Source organism: Monodelphis domestica, chromosome 3, assembly GCF_027887165.1.
Source record: "Monodelphis domestica isolate mMonDom1 chromosome 3, mMonDom1.pri, whole genome shotgun sequence".
NCBI classification, from domain to species: Eukaryota; Metazoa; Chordata; class Mammalia; order Didelphimorphia; family Didelphidae; genus Monodelphis; species Monodelphis domestica.
The window spans coordinates 190,596,046-190,613,727 of NC_077229.1; the positions used below are offsets into that span (position 1 = coordinate 190,596,046).

Here is a 17,682-nt window from a genome sequence, read left to right on the forward strand (position 1 = left end):
TTTCCTAGAGAAAGGATTTTTTTAACTGAATTGCGACTGGAGGGAGATATAGTGGATATTGATTAGAGGTATAGAGTATCAAGTGAGAACAGCATTCTAGGTGGGTGAAATGGGATGGGCAAAGGAACTGTGGAAGGAATGAGCAAAATGTATGTGGGTGAGGACAATGACAAGCAGATTAGCCCAATGACGACAGGGTATCCAGGTTGAGAGTATTAGGGCATGAGGTTGTCAAAGTAGAAGGGAAGCAGTTGACAGAACGAGGACAGAGGCTGAGACTTTCCTTAAATACTTTAAATACTTTCTCAAACTGCCAACTCCACTTTAGTAAGGCCACTCATTCATATACACTTTAATTTTATCTTTCTATAAAAAAGAAGAGAAATTCATGAATCTTACAGAGGGACCTCAAAAATTTTATGTGAGTTTCTATATTTTTTAAATAGTAAAAATTAAAGTAAAAATTCCAAAAGTAAAGAGGATTAGAGGCCATTTTAATAGAGCACATTCCACAACCCAGGTGAATGCACACATAAATTTAAAAACATTTTTTTTAACCCTGAACTTCAGTGATCTTTCACTAACCCTTTTTTCTTTTTTCTTTTCCTTTTTTAAACAACTGACATATGGAATCCAAGTTTTTTTTTTAAATAACCTCTTTAATACCTTCATATTAGACACCACAACACAGAAATATTTTCTCCATTGAGCTATTCACACTTATCAACGTTTCGTAGATAGAATGCACCAGGAAAATAAAATGACTTGAAAGGGAGAGTCTCTCTTTTCAATTGTCCATACTACAGAGATGATGAAAAATAAGAGAGAGTCAAGGAAATAATGACCCACCAATAACTCTTACAATAAATAATTTTGTGTGAGCCTAATGAAGATGACGGTATCCTTTTAATAGGAAACCACACCCATTCTGCTCATTCCAGCCGTGTGAAATAGAGGTGTTGTCTGAAAACAGATGTAGGAGCCAAGAATTCCTACCTCACAATCCTGGCTCTGATATCAGGTCTCTTTGTGGCATGGGGTAAATTGTTTATCCTCTTTCAGCTTCCGTTTCTCTATCTATAAATTTGGAATTATTATGTCTGCCTAGCATTGATGGTGCTAAGATTATTTGATTAAGGTTTGATAGTGTGGACATTGTAGAAAGCTTGAGGAAGAAAAAGTGGTGGCTGTTGCTAGGTAATGCCTTCTAAGTTAACATGCAAAATGGATTTAATTTTTGATGTATATAATTTTGTGTTGCATTATCACAGTAAAGACATCTGGATTTCTTTCTTCTGATAATTCACTTAAAAGCAATATCCTTGGTGACGTGGGTCAAAGACTAGGAAAGAAGTTTCTGTTCCGATGCTATCTTTAAGACTTTTTTTTTTAATTTTAGAATTTAAGAAAGTTAAGAATTAATTTTAAAAGAATTAATTTCTTGATTAAAAATTAAATTTAAGAAAAAATTAACAGTTTAATTTTTTTTTAAACCCTTACCTTCCATCTTGGAGTCAATACTGTGTATTGGCTCCAAGGCAAAAGAGTGGTAAGGGCTAGGCAATGGGGGTCAAGTGACTTGCCCAGGGTCACACAGCTGGGAAGTGTCTGAGGCCAGATTTGAACCTAGGACCTCCCGTCTCTAGGACTGGTTCTCAATCCACTGAGCTACCCAGCTACCCCCTAACAGTTTAATTTCTAGAATATAACTTTCTGACTTTCCTTGAACTTCATTTCTGGTGATAGCAGCCCCTTGAGATAACAGATACAACATAATTTTAGACTCTTATAGACAGACATTTACATACTTACAAAGGACTCGGGTTCCAGAGGCAAGTGTACAAATTGTTGATTTTATTTTGTTTTAATTTAGAATGTACATCCCCTTAAAAATGATGTTATGCCTACAAAGTCCTAATTAATCTACAGCAGGGGTCCCCAAACTTTTTACACAGGGGACTAGTTCATTGTCCCTCAGGTCATTGGAGGGTCAGACTATAAAAAAAAATAAACAACTATGAACAAATCTGTATACCGCTGTCTGGGATAGCGAAGGCTGCAGCACTGACTGTGATGGGCCTGTCACACCTTGAACAGGCCCATCACTGCCACCATTGTACTGTACTGGGCAGCAGTATACATAGTATGGAATCCCCCAGATCACCACTCACCATGCTGGTGTCTTCCATTGTGCAGCCACATAATCCTTTGTGTGGCGCCTCGTTCTCCTTCAGTTACTCTCAAAACCAGGTGCCATGCAAAGGATTATGTCACCGGAAGTAGTATTGTATGTGAGTGACACCACGCTTTGCAGCACTGCCATATACAGTGCTCCTCTCACTGACCACCAATGAAAGAGGTGCCCCTTCCGGAAATGCGGTGGGGGCTGGATAAATGGCTTCAGTGGGCTGCATGTGGCCTGCGGGCCATAGTTTGGGGACTCTTGATCTACAGTATCCTAAAAGTATATTCAAGGGGCCTAGGAGACCAGAGTCTGGTGGATGAGCAGGCTGAAGACTGCGGCCACTGTTGGGTAGCCGAGAATATAGTCTGCTGTCACTCTGGGTGTCAGGGATGGGCATTGAAGTAATGGGAGTATAGAAGCATTTGTAAGTAGGATCTTTCTAAATAATATACTCATATATTATCTTATATTTCAACTGGAAGGCTTCTGGCAGCTCTCATATTCCATATACCCAAGTCTTAGTGAAAACGGCGTAAAAAATGATTTTAAGCTAGTGTTTTATTAAGGCAGGCTCAAGAGTTAAACTTTTTTCCTTAACTGTTTTTCTACTATCTACTTAATGGGAGTCCTGACTTATTTAATATCATGCTTAACACCATTATTTTTAACGTTTTTATATTATTATTTAATGCTTATTGAGTCACACCAGTGTATAAAATTGCACTGTACAGAATGCCTGCCCAGTGGGTTTGGACTCCAAATTAATGGGTTTCATTTCCTGTTAATTAGCTCAATCTTATACTCCCAGTCAAGCCACCTCCATTTCATTCACATTGAAGCACAGCTTCAAGTCATAATGTTACTTGTTAGGACAAGTTAGCAGTTACCTTTTGCTTGTTAATACAAGTGTTTCAAGTATTGTTGTAACTGAATGGTTTTGGCCCTTGGCCCAAACTTTTGCTCACTGGCCTCAATCAGGATTGTTGGAGAAAAGAAAATGAATTTGGCCAGCTCTGACTTTTTTATGCTTTTACCTGTTAACAGTTTCATACTCAGTCTGGTAATATTTTTGGTATTAATCAGGTACCTTCATAGTGAATAAGGGCAACTGGGTTGCTCAGTGGATAGAGCACAGGGCCCAGAGTCAAGAAGACTCATCTTGCTGAATTCAAGTCTGGTCTCAGATACTTACTTGCTGTGTGACCCTGGGCAAGTCACTTAATCTTGTTTGTCTCCATTTCCTCAACCATAAAATGAGCTGAGGAAGGTAATGGCAAACCACTCCAGTGTCTTTGCCAAGAAAACTCTAAACAGGTTCATGAAGAGTTGGACATGACTGAAAATTCCTGAACAACAACAAATAGTGGGTTGAGTATAGGCCTTACAAACAGGAAGAGTGAGGTTGAAATCCTAACTGTGTGATCCCAGACAAAAGACACTTAACTATTCCGAACCTCAGTTTTCTCATCTGTAAGATGGCAATAATAATAACACTTACCTCACAGTTATTGTGAGGATCAATTGGAATTATATATATACATATATATATATATATATATATATATATATATAATGCATAGTATTTGACTCCCAAAACCTTAAAACACTATGTAAAAAATGTCTGTTTCTGTTGTCATTATTATTATAATTACTACTACTACCAAGAACAGAATAATCCTTTGAGCAATATACCTGTTATACTTCCAATAACTTTCACCATTTAGAAGCCATCTTTTGAACAAATTAAACAGAAAATGGCCACAAAAGGCAATGCAGATGGGGAAGTTGTTAACCTAATCTTGCTACAATGTTCAGTGTTTAACAATCCAAGGATCCTAGTTCTAGACCTGGAAGGCACCACATGTGTATGCCTATGGATTTTAATTTCCTCATGGAATACTTTCAAAATAGAATACAACTATGGATGGGAGAGTCAGAGTATTTTCTTTACTTTTTCAAGCTTTATTAATTATAAATATTTAGACTGATACTGGTTCAAAAATAAACTTGGGAAGTCTTGATGGGAATTTATAAATCTCCTCATTCCGCCGAAAGCCCATCTCTGTCTATTGAAACCCTATTCTTCAAAAAACAGGTCACATCCTCCATGAAGCCTTCACTGATTCCTCTAGCAAGAAATGATCTCCTTCTTTGAGGCTTTGAGACTATTCTATTTGGCCTCTCCCATGCCCTTAATTGTTTTCATTCTGGTATTATTTCTGTACTTCCCTCATTCCCTCTACTGGAAGGCAACTTTCTTGAGAGTGAAAAGTATGTCATTTTTTTAGACATTAATCTCCAGCACAGCACAGTGTCTCATACAGAGATAATAAGTATTATTAAACTAAATTGAAGGACAGGGAGATGGTACGTGCAGTAAATTGAAGAGTCTGCTTAAATCATTTAACTTTTCTGAACTGTAAGGTTTTCACCTATGAAATGAGACAGTTATACTATATTATCTCCCTTCTAGTTCCAGTCCTGTGATCCTATGTTACATGTATATTTTAATACATTTGTCATTAAGATCTGTGCCAAAGCTTAACATCTATCCAAAACAGGAAAGAACAATAAGTGAATTAATGATCATAACAGGTCTGACATATAAGTGCTCTGCTCAAAAACAACAATGGCTCCCTATTGCTTCTATGATAAAATATACATTCCTTAGCCTGTCATTCAAAGCCTTTCTCAATCTGCTTCATTCTGCATTTACAGCTAATTTTTATTTCACACACTCTGTTTTCCATTTATGTCACACGCTCTACTTTCCATCAAGCTCAAACACTAAGTTATTCGTCAAACTCTGTATTTCATGCTCCTCTATGCAGTCACATAAGCCATCTTTCATACCTCCAATGTTATATTGGCAGTTTTTCAAGAGATTATTTTCATCTTATTTTTAAACACTCACCTGCTTTTTTAGAATCAATACTGTATATTGCTTCCAAGGCAGAAGAGTGGAAAGGGGTAGACAATGGGAGTTAAGGGACTTGTTGAGGACCACACAGATAGGAAATGGTTGAGGCCAGATTTGAACCCCAAACTTCCCATCGGCCTAGCTCCCAATCTACTAAGCCACCTATATGCTCCCCAAACTCATTTTTAAATCTCTACAACTATCAAGGTTTTTTTTTCCAACAATTTTTATTAAATGTTTCATTTCTCCAAATTTATTTTTAATGATATTTTATTTAGTAAACACAGATATGTCCTGGGCTTTGCTTCTGAATTTTCTATTCCCTTCTATTGTTCCATTAATCAAGTGCCAAGTTATTTTGGCAATTACTGATTTGCATAGTATATTTTGAAATGTCAAGTCTGGATAAAGCTGGAAAGAGCCTTAGAAATAATGTACTCCAGAGTAGTGGCAGTGATAGAGGAGAGAAGAGAGCATATAAGAAAAGTATTACAAAGGTAAAACTGGCTGGATTTGGCAACAGATTGGATACAGAGAATAGGAAAGAGTGACGAGTATGTTAAATTGCATCTAGTTTTAATCTCCATAATGACCACCACTCACTCCTATTCAGTATCGTAAGCCTATAAGTTGTCAATATAAAATGGCAATTACTGGAAGTAAAATTGCAAAAGAGAATCGAATGTCATGTATAAACCATCTCAAAGATCAAAGGACCATAATTTACAAATTGTATCACATTTTAACCAAAAATAACATCCAAGTAATATGTGCTTGAATCAGGGGAAACCTGGCTATCAGGGACTTTGTGCCCTATATTGTATAACTCTCAAACAAGTTCTAGATATCCACAGTAAGAGCAGCATAACACCAAATAGTGCCAATAATTCTTTTTTTTTAAACCCTTACCTTCCACCTTAGAATCAATACTGTGTATTGGTTCTGAAGCAGAAGAGCTGTAAGGGCTAGGCAATGGGGGTTAAGTGACTTGCCCAGGGTCACACGGCTGGGAAGTGTCTGAGGCCAGATTTGAAGCTAGGACCTCCTATCTCCAGGCCTGACTCTCAATCCACTGAGCATCCCAGCTGGCCCTCATGTAGATAATTCTGAGATGATATAGCTATGTTACTTGTAAAGATTTACCAACAACTTGGAGATGATTTGGATATAACCCCAAGGTAGCACAGATAAGATTTAATCTGTTCTTCTGAAATATCCTATAAAAATGAGCCCTCAAACTCCTGCCCCTAAGCCCTCTTCTCTCTCCATCAGGTCCTTGCAGTTAAGAACCCTCAACTGTAATCCATGCTTATTGAGTGATCTTCCATGCCTCTCCTATTCCCCATCCTCTTCCTCACACTGCCTGCCTTCACCACCCTATGCCCTCTTCCCATATTCTCTCCCTCTGTACCCTACCTTTGCCGTTTGTCCCTATAGACTTTCTGTGCCTATTTGCCACCCCCCCATATCTTTTGTTCCTTATTAAAGTGTAATTGTAGCTTCATTTCCTGTTGCCATTGTAGTCTTTCTCAGCAAGTGTCCAAAGAATGGGGAATACTTCCCCATTTCATAATTTAGTAAATTATTTATCAATTCTGGATTCAAAGATGACACTTTTAATCTAGATGATTGGGAAGGGATGGTACCTTCAACAGTAATAGGGAGTTAGAAAGAAAGGAAGGAGGAAAAGAATGAGTTCAGTTTTAGACATGTTTGGCTTAAGATGTGTATAGGACATCTAGATAGAAATATCAAATAGGCAGTTGACAAAGCAAGACTGGAAGTCAAGAGAGAGGACAGGACTAGATAAATAGTTATGAAAATTATTAGCATAGAGATGTTAATTGACGGGAATTGACCAGATCAAGTGAAATACTATAAAGGGAGAAGAGAAAAGTAAGCTGTGTCGGGTATTCAAAATTAAAAAGAATGACTTTGATGAAGATCTGCCCAGAAAAAAAGAAACTGAAAAATATGGGTCAGACAGCAATGTCCCAGAATCTAGGGAGAAGAAAGAATCAAGGAGAAGAGAGTGATTGATAGTACCAAAAGCGGAAAAGAAGTAAAAAAAGATAAGGACTGAGAAAAGGCCATTAAATTTGGTCATTAAGAGATCACTAGTAACTCTGGACAAAGTAGCTGGAATTGATGAAGGAATCTGAAGCCAGACTTCAGAAGATTTAAAAGTGAGAGAGAAGAGGAAATGAAGGTAATAACAAATTATAAATAAATAATAGATGGCTTTCTCAAGGAATTTAGATGTTCTCATTTGAGTTTGATATATCTACAGCAAGCTGTGTATATGAATGAATATGTGTGTGTTTAATTCTCCTTTGTCATCTGAGTCCCACTCCCTTTCCCCCTTTTCCATGTTTGTCCAAAATTATGAAAACTAGTAAATCTCCGCCCCATTCCACCCCTAGTCATTTTTATGCTGGTATAGTCCTCCTTTTATCCTTCTTTCTATTTCTCTCCTTAAAACCCTCAGAAGAGAACCAATCCACACTTCTACCTCCACCCAAGACCTTTTTTTCCCCTTATTTATCTCCCTCAGTACCATTTGAAAACATTAATATTCTAAAAGTACACTTGTTTCTTTTCTCTCTAAGAATATTAGCACTATATCATTATAGAGGCATTTATTTCCATTTGCTCAAATAAATTTACTTTTCTAGATTTTTCTGAATTCTTGTGATTGTATTTCAGAGTTCCTACTTAGTAATGATCATTTCATCAGAAATGCTTGAAAATCCTTTTATCCATTAAAAGTCTATTTTTTCCTAGTAGGATTTTACTCAACTTTGGCAGGGTAAATTATTCTTGGATATAAGCCTATATCTTTTGCTTTTTGTAATAATGTATTCCAAGTTCTCCTTTTCTAATAGAAGCTGCCAGGTCTTTTGTGATCCAGACTGTAATTCCTTAATACTTTAACTGTTTCTTTCTGGATGCTTCCAGTATTTCCCCCCCCTGATTTGGGAGCTTTGCATTTGGGGTATGACATTCCTAGGTCTTTACTTTTGGGATTCCTTTTAGAAGGTGATCAGTGTATTCTTTTTTCCTTTATTTTGCCTTCAAGTTCTAAAAGATCTAGGCCATTTTCATTATGATTTATTGAAATATGATTTCGGGCTTTCATTTTCATTATAATTTTTGGATAATTCAAGTGATTCTTAAATTATCTCTTCTTGATCTGTTTCCCAGATCAGTTGTTTTTGATACCAGATATCCTACATTTTCTTTTTTTAATATATTGATTCTGTTAAATATTTGTTGCTGTCTTATAGTCATTGATTTTTGTATTCTATTCTAGCTTAGTTTGCTGAGATTCCATTTATTGGTAAGAATTACCATTTTTCTCTTTCAAGTTCTTTATTCTCCTTCTGGCTCTTTCCTTAAAGGTTTTTCTTTTTTCTTTCTTTTTATTTATCTCTCTAGCTTTATTTCCTGAATTGGATCTTTGTGCTAGGTCCAAGATCCCTGCTGCATTTTTGAGTGAGATAGTCTGCTCTGCATGGTCTCTCTGGCTCACCTTAGTAAAAGACTGGCCTCCACTTTGGAATTTATGCCCCTGCTCCTACACCAGATCTCTGAGATTAGGAGTGCTAAAACTTCAGGTCCCCTGCAATGATAGTGTCTCTGATATTCCCTCAGATTCCAAGATCTATTCCCCTGGGACTTTCTGACCATGCTGGAGATTTCTCATGGGAATTTTTTTCTCTTTATCCCTCTGCACCCAGAGACTTTCCGACTTCATACATCCATCCCTGGTTTTCTTTGCTTTGTTGGTGCTTGCTTTTGATTGGGGCCATACCTTATATATTGATCCTTGTGACTGACATTTTCTGAAGTTGTGGGATAGAAGAAATTATTTTCTATAGTTTGTTCTTGGATTTCTTAATCATTATTACAGCATCATATGACCTTCAGGATCTAACTATTTTGGTGTGTGGATGGGAGCCATATGGGAGCTAGGCATCCTACTTCTGTTCAGGCATTCATCTTAGCAAGAAGTCCTAGGGGAGAGTTCTTAACTAAACAAAGGCTCACAAAGCACAAAACAGCTCATTTTGATTATACAAAATTGAAAAATCTATTAAAGGAACAAAATCAATTCAACTAAGAAGAGACGTTCTCAATTAGGGGAAAACCTTTATATTAAAGAAATTAAAACAGTTCTCAAAAGTAGAATTTTTAACTATGTAAAATAAGGATTCCTAACATGGAGTCTTATTTATTCTTAACATGGAGTCTTATAAAACTCTTTGGATCTATAGGTAGTTTTCAGGATGTCCCTGAACTTAGATGGAAAAAAAAATTTGCATCTTTATTTTCATTAATCTCTAGCAGAAATTTAGTATGTCCTCCAATTATAAATGTAGACAGGAAGCATAATTCTGAGGAGTGATCCTTAGGCTTCCCCAGACTGATAAAGGAATTTGCAAATCACAAAAAAAAGTTTTCAAACTTCTGAAATAAAAAATTATTTCAAATAACTAATAACAAGAGAAATGAAAACCAAAACAATTCTGGGGTTTTACTTCATACATAGTAAATTGGCAAAGATGACAAAAGATAGAGATATCACATAATGAATCAGTACTTAAGCCAAGAATAGAATCCTTGAGTTGTAACTCTGTTCTTTCCTCTAAAACACACCACACCCTCTAAGAACACTAGACCAGAGTCATGATCCACATTTTAGGCCTATTCTTAGGGCACCTGTGAATCACTTAACCACAGTCATGTAATTTATTTAAGGTTCTGATTGCTTCATTTGATCCTCACTTTGACTCTCATATATAGCATGTATATAATTTTCCTGTTTCCTTCTCAAGATTTGTTCCTAGCAGAGGGAAAAAAGCAAATAATACCAGAAAATAAGCATCAGGATTTAAGACAAACCTAACTTCTATGGTTTTTCTATATGACTTTCCTTCTAACTGACTAAGATATTAGGGCAGTGCAAAACAGCCATTATTTGCACCTTTGCTATTAAAAAGTCAATGGTAAGGAATTAAAACTAAAACCAAGTTAATAAAACCAAATCGAAGGCACATTGAAAAAGCAACGAAGACCTTCAATAAAGCAATATTGATGCCTTCTCCTCTTCAAAATAATTGAATTGGTTTTGTTTTGTCATTAATTCAGTGTCTTGAGAGTATAGCTATCAGAAAATAATTTTATAAATTAACCTGGAGAGATATAAAGCTAGCCTAGAGAAATAGAGGTATGATTTTAGGATCCTACTGTCATAGATTTAGAATTGAAAGGGGCTTTATTGGTCATTGAGGCCAAACTCCTCATTTTAGAGTTGAGGAAATTGAGGTATAGAGGAGTTAAACAACTTTTGTTTCAAGAACATATAAGTGGGAATAAGTGGGAAGAACAGTTGTCCTCATGACTTCATATCAGGCACACTTTCCTTTATACTAGCTGTAAGTTAAAAGTTAGAATATCAGTTTAGTTGGATGATAAAGTAAAGCTTATTCCAGAGTGGAAAAAAATAAGCCTTCATAAAATTTTTCTAAAACTTCCTAAAAAAATTCCATTTGGAGAGTAACTTTATCCAAAATAGAGGCACTGTTACATAGTGGTTGTAGAATTCTATTTGGAAAATCCTGGATTCAAATTCAACATCTGACATGAACTTGGGCAAGTTACTCCCTAGGACTTACCTACTAAATGAAAGATGGATTTTGATATAAACTGTTGAAGGAAGTTCCAATACCAGGAGTTCCATACACTAAAGAAATGACCAATCCTTCAAGTATTCCTTGTTCATCCAAAATGAATAAGATACTGATCCTTCTCTTTCAACAAGCTATAAAAAAGGACTAGTTTATAAAAGAAAAACAAAAAATCCAAATAGAATAAATATATTAATTGAGAAATAGAACATTGATTGGATTGCTTGAATCAGCAAGACCTTTTCCATATGGAAATAGTTGCAAGTTTCAAAGAATTTCCATAAAACAAACAAAATATATTTTAAAATTTCAGCTTGAGGGACAGCTCCCCCTCCCCCCAAATGAATAATTTCTCTAAAGATGAGTAAAACATTTGATCTCTCTGAAAAAAGTAACCACCAATATTATCCATCTGCTTTGTAAATCTTAAAGTTGTAATGCCTTGTTTTCCTTTAATTTCTTTTCTTTTCTTTTAAGAAAAGCAGGATTCAGAAGAGTATCAGAAGTTGTTACAGTCTGGTGAAACTGCTACATTTGTTTCTGTGCCTAATGAATCTTTATTTTCACAGAAGGTGGAGGAGCAACACATTAACCTGTGGTGCCCAAAAGCCCAGCCAAATGCTGCTGAGATCAGAGCACTGAAGCAATTAGAAGCTGATTAAGGCTTTATCTTCTTTACAGGTGGGAAGGAAAGAACGAGAATGAAGTGGGTCGGTGTAAGGAGACCGGCAAAATCCACGTGACTGTAAATCACAAGTATTACCGGCCAACCGAAGTGGTAAGAAAGATCTCTTGCAGCCAAGTAATCTAATCACTCAGCCAGCAAATTGCTGCATTTGGCTAGCTGTCTGTGAAAATGGTCTAAGTGAACTCCTGCTGCCAGCCTTCAAAAGCTCCCCATTCAGTTCTCTGGCTAAGCACTCCTCCACTGGCATTTCCCAAATCAGAACAGAATGGTGTCAATTGGAGATGAGATAATCCTCCCTCCACAAAAAGCATTGCCCTGAGTTGGAATGAAAAATAGGGTTATAGTGGAAGACCAGGGCAGGCTGCATGCGTATTTGCTGGGAATCAGACTCAGTCACACATGGAAGCTGTGCTGGTTTTTAGTGGTTTGTGAAATGTCAGAAAATAGTGTTGTGCTTTCCTGAAGTCTCTTATCATTTCATTCTGAAACTGCACCAAAAACTTTTAGGATATATCAGTGTACTAGGGAGAATCGGGTGGTGCAAAACATATTAGCGATACCCAAATATTTAAGGAAAGAAGGAGCTTAGATTTGATAGATTATCTATTGGAAGGCATACTAAACTGTGAGAATCCTATCAGGTTGAAATTGTTTTAGATGGGTTTTGAATTATGCATTATATTGACATGTCTTTTGGGGCCAAATTCCTGTCTCAGCTATATCCAACAGAGAAGGGGGCCCTCCCAATGAGGCGGACTGAAAGGAAACCTAACTAACTCTTAAACACACTGGAGAATGTTCTGTTTCTTGCAAAAGGGTAAACACATTTAATGTATTTGTATATACTGGAGGACTGAAAGGAAAGGAAATGCCCAGCACTTAATTTGTAGGGGTGTAGTGTCAATGCATTGTACTGGTATGGGGAGTTGTCCAGGTCTTTGACAAACAGCGAACAATTGTTCACTGTGCATTTGGAGAGTGGGTGTGCCAAGAAAAGGATGTGCTCTGTCTCCTGGGGAGGAAGATACTAGCCATACTGCTGCTGACACAGCGTCAACTGTCTGAAGAGCCATTGAGTCTCCCTGGCATTCCTTTCCTGATTGGAATGAGGTGCCACAAGGGTGTAGTTGTCCTGAGGATTACAAAAAATCACTAAGCAAGCACGCACGCACACATATATACACATATGTACTCTCACTTTTTTCCCCATGCACTTAAGTAAATAATGCATTTCATTTTGAGGGGTGACCAACCACCCAAAATTAATAAGCTCTCTAAATGGAGCATGCCAAAATCAGAAAGGCCACTCCTTAAAATCATTTGAACATGGCAACACCAAAATAGTTTCAAAAGCTAGGAAGTCATTAAGAATGGATTGTCTGTCATTCTTACTTAGGCAAGGTGTGGGATTGATAAGAACACAAAACAAAAGAGATCTCTGGACAGGAAAAGGACACTCGGCCCAATGAGTCTGTGTTCTTGAAGTCCATATCGACCCCTCTTTCCTGCCTAGCCACCATATCCTCCCCCGATTCCTTTTGTTCATTCAGATGGCATCATCATACCTGTTCCACAAATCTAATTACACTTCTGCTGTCTAACCCCAAGATTTGTACTCTGCTCCAGATGTTTATTGTTCTTTAGCTAAAACAATTCTTTCTCTGTCTTTTCTTTTACTTACTTAATTTCTGGTTGTGATGCCCCCTTTCCGCAGTTGTAAGCCCCCCGGCAGCATGAACACATTAATTTAACTCATTCCACTTAAACTTTGTATTCCATAGGGCAGACTCCCTTTCTGTAGTGAGTGTAAACTTTTAACCTCCTTAGGCTTCCCTCAGAATAACCAGTTTTCTTAAAACTTGGAATCAGCCTGACAGCCGTATGCTGTATTGTCTCCAGAGTGATAATATCCTTCCTGTTGAAAGGTGACCAAAACTGAAACAGCATTGTAAATGAGCTCTCACTTGTGTATTGTACAGCAATAACCAACAAATGTATAGCCTCATGAGGTACAGAGATCCTTTTCAGTTAAACTCTGAAGAGCAGTGACGCTTATCTAGAGTTTATCGGAACCCAAAGTGAGGTAGCATTTAATTCTCTTATGTAAAAAGCTCATTCTTCTTCTCCACTGTTAAGTTAGGCTTTATATGTGTAACAGGCTTCTGGCCTTTGTTTCTCCCTCCTTGGAATTTCCTAAAGTTCATTCTCCCAGTTGGGTGTCATTCATAAATCTCCAGCACCTTGGAGTATCTTGGAGCCAGAGATATATTCTAGAATCTCTCAAAGTAGGATGCCTGGGCATGCAGCCCAGACTGAATAACCAACTCTCTCTAATGTGAAATACCTGCACATGACTGATAGAGTAGGACCAAAAGGAGAATTTGGGGTGAAGTGGGGGAAGCTCTAGGTTCTTAAACCCAGAGAACATGAAGTGATTTTCTATAAAAATCTTGCAAGGTATGGTAATGCAAATAATTTGTCCTCATTTTGCAAGTGATGAGCCTCACAAAAGTTAAGTGATTTGCCAATAGCCCCATAGCTAATAAATGTTTGAGCTGGAATCTGAATCCAGGTCCAGGTCCATAGTTCTTTGCACTATACCACTCTGGCTCTCAAAGCAAATCTATGGTAAACTAAAGAGATTTGGAGAATTTTGTGCAAATTATCATTCAAGTAAGAAAATAGGCACCTACTATGTACTAAGAGGTGGGGAAGTTACCCAACAAATCAGAGCTAGCCCTACATAGTTCCTGTGTTCATGAAGTTGACAGTCAAGTGAGAAGGTATAAAATATACATGAATAATATTAATATAAAAATAATGTATAATAAAGATGCAAGCAAAGAAACTAGAGAGTTGAGATCTCAGAAGGAAAGACTTTATAGAGATCATAGGTGAGCTGAATTATTTGAGTTGAACTTAGAGAATCATTTGGGGAAGGGAAAAAAATACTTTGGACCTAATATATAATTTTTTTTTCTAAAAACCTTACCATCTGTCTTAGAATTGATACCAAGTATCAATTCCAAGGCAGAAAAGCAATAAGGGTTAGGTGATTGTGGTTAAGTGACTTGCCAGGTTCACACAGCTAGGAAATATCTGAGGTCAAATCTGAACCCAGATCCTCCCAACTCCAGGCCCAGTGCTCTTTCTACTGTGCTACCTAGCTGCCCCACTAGCATTTAATTTCATTGATAGAGGGAACTCCCACCAAAGAAACTATTCTAATGAGTGCATTTTGTCAAGAAATTAAAGTTTTAGCGTTGCCTGAGCCACTAAGAAGATAACTTGCCCAGAATCTCCTGGTCATTTGTATCAAAAGCAAAACTTGAAACTAGCCAGGTCTTTCAGACACAAAGGCTGAAATGCTAAGCATTCCTTCATACTCCTTCCCTAGAACTTTTTTTTTTAGTTTAACCTCCATTATTAACATTGTCTCCATCACTTTCTTAAGACTAGACAATCAACAACACAAAATATATAAATGTTTACACTGAAAACTTAATAATTGGTTCTCTCTAGCTCAAGTTGGCACACCTTGGCCTCCATGTCTACTGTCCTGAGATTCTCTTTTTTTTAAATATATATACTTAATAACCACCACCACCATAAAAAAATTAACTAAACAAATGGATATAAATATTTATTTTTTTTTATTTTTTTTCTTTAGAATATTTTTCCACGGTTACATGATTCATGATTCCCACACACACACACCTTTCTTTCCCCCTCACAGAGCTAACAAGCAATTACACTGGATTATACATGTATCATTGTTCAAAGCCCATTTCCATGTTATTCATATTTGCAGTAGAGTGATCTTTTAACATCAAAACCCTAATCATATCTCCATCAAACTACATGATTGGTCATATGTTTTTCTTCTGAGTTTCTGCTCCACAGTTCTTTCTCTGGGTATAAATAGTGTCCTTGCTCATAAATTCTTCTGGATTGTCCTAGATCATTGCATTGATGCTAGTAGAAAAGTCCATTACATTTGATTGTGCCACAATGTATCAGTTTCTTTGTACAATGTTCTCTGGTTTTGCTCCTTTCACTCTGCATAAACTCCTGGAGGTCTTTTGAGTTCACATGGAATTCCTCCACTTCATTATTCTTTTCAGCATAATAGTATTCCATCACCATCAGATACCACAGTTTATTCAGCCATTCCCCAATTGATGGACATCTCATTTTCCAATTTTTTTGCCACCACAAAAAGCATGGCTATGAATATTTTTGTACAAGTTTTTTTTTCCTTATTATCTCTTTGGGATACAAACCCAACAGTGGTATGGCTAGGTCAAAGAGTAGGCATTCTTTTAAAGGGATACAAAAATTTATGTGCAAAACCACATTGTTTATAGTTTGTTTAAAAATATCTTGATTATATATGTGTGCTAATATAAACATCATCTGTTTTTCAGTTCCCTTTGAATTTCTTTTATTTGGATACTCTTTTTCTCTTAATTATTTGGCTGTTATATTTTTAATGTAATCATAGTAGGTGTTATTCTTATTCTCTTTTCTTATCTGCATATAATTCCCTTATTTTCTTTATATTTCCAATATTTGTCATTTCTAATAACATAATACAATCCATTACATTCAAATAATACAATCTATTCAGCCATTTCTCACATTCATTGCATTTGTGTTGTTTTGTCATTAAAAACAAATCTTTCATGAATATTCTTATATATACACAGCTTTTTAACCTCTGAATAATACCTAATCCTTGTAATGAGATCCCCATGCCAAACAGCAACAATAGCTTTACAGCTCTTAATGTATATTTCCATCTTGTTTTCTAAAAAAAAATTCACAGCTGTTCTAGCAATGTAATATTAGGCCTATTTCTCCATGTTCCTATCAGCATTTAATTTAATCACTTTAACCTCTCTGATTCTCTATTAATATACATTACCAGGACCATATTTAGCTAGATTGGTCCTTAGGCAGACACAATCTATTACCAAGACCATACCCTTTGCAAAACCAAGTCTTTCCAGCTTGGTCACTCCCAGTAGAACTTTTTTTTCCAAATGCCAAAACCCCTTAGGAATGCAAGATTACCTCCATACTATGAGTGTTAAAATAAAATTTTTGCAGAATACTTATGCTCTCTAAACCATTGTTGTCTCACCAGAAACTATGATTGGATTATATGTCTGCTCAAGCTTAGATGTACTACCTCATACAGGTATGGGGGCTCTCCCAACACCTATCAGATTTAACTTATTTAAGGTTTTACTCATTTCCTTAACTTACTTCCTATTTATTTTTTGGTTAAATTTATCTAGTTCTGAAAGGGGAGAATTAAAGTCCCCTACTATTATTATTTTATTATCTATTTCCATATGTATCTCATTTAGTTTTTCCTTTAAAAATATGTATGCTATAACATTTGGTGCATTCAGGTCCAATATTGATAATACTTCATTATCCATAGTACTCCCTCCCCTAACATCATATACTTACCCTGTTCATCCCTTCCAATTATATCAATTTAAGCCCTAACTCTGTCAGAGATCATGACTGCTACCCCTGCCGAGGGATAGTATATTCTATTCCAGCCCCTCACATTTACTCTAGTTATCTCTCATTTTCAGTGTCATTTTATATATAATGTCATAGTTACTAGCTAGCAATGCATTTTCATCTACTCTGTTCCTCCTCACTGTTTGTCCCCCTCTTCATTTCTTTCCATCATATCCCTCCTCAGATACCCAATTTCCTTTGACCTCCTATTCACACCCCTTCCTCAAAATTTTCCCTTATCCTCTCTCTTTGCTCTCCTACTTCCAAATTGGTCCACCTTTCCAAAAGTTCTTCAGTTGTCCTTTCCCCCTTTCCTTTTAATTCTTATTCTGTCTACCTTTACAAAATCCTTTCCTTATCTCCACAACTGAACCTTCCTAGCTCTTAATATGATTTCATTTCTAAAAAAGCTTCCCCTATCTTGTCCTGAAAGTCCCTCCCTATTCCCCCTACTTCTTGATATGTACTCCTCTCCCCAGTTCCTGTCTTATCCCATCCCCCTTCCCTCCTCTTTTCTCTGCACATTAAGAAAATATTTACCTAGTTAGCTGCTAGCATGCGGCAGTGGCCACACCCTGGGCAACAGCTTTGACAGGCCGGCTAAACCTTGTGAGAATAGCCATAGGGTCGTCGACCCCTGGTGAACCAAGGCTTTGCT

The 17,682-nt window shown here is 36.7% G+C and overlaps 1 protein-coding gene across 1 annotated transcript in view; it reads left to right on the forward strand.

Moving 5' to 3' along the window:
- The window catches only part of GMDS (GDP-mannose 4,6-dehydratase), an 840,983-nt gene that overhangs the window by 691,141 nt on the left and 132,160 nt on the right, over positions 1 to 17,682 (forward strand). The window contains exon 9 of the mRNA XM_056823358.1: positions 11,477 to 11,573. Coding sequence (XP_056679336.1) covers positions 11,477 to 11,573 — 97 coding nt within the window. The remainder of the gene's footprint in view (positions 1 to 11,476; positions 11,574 to 17,682) is intronic.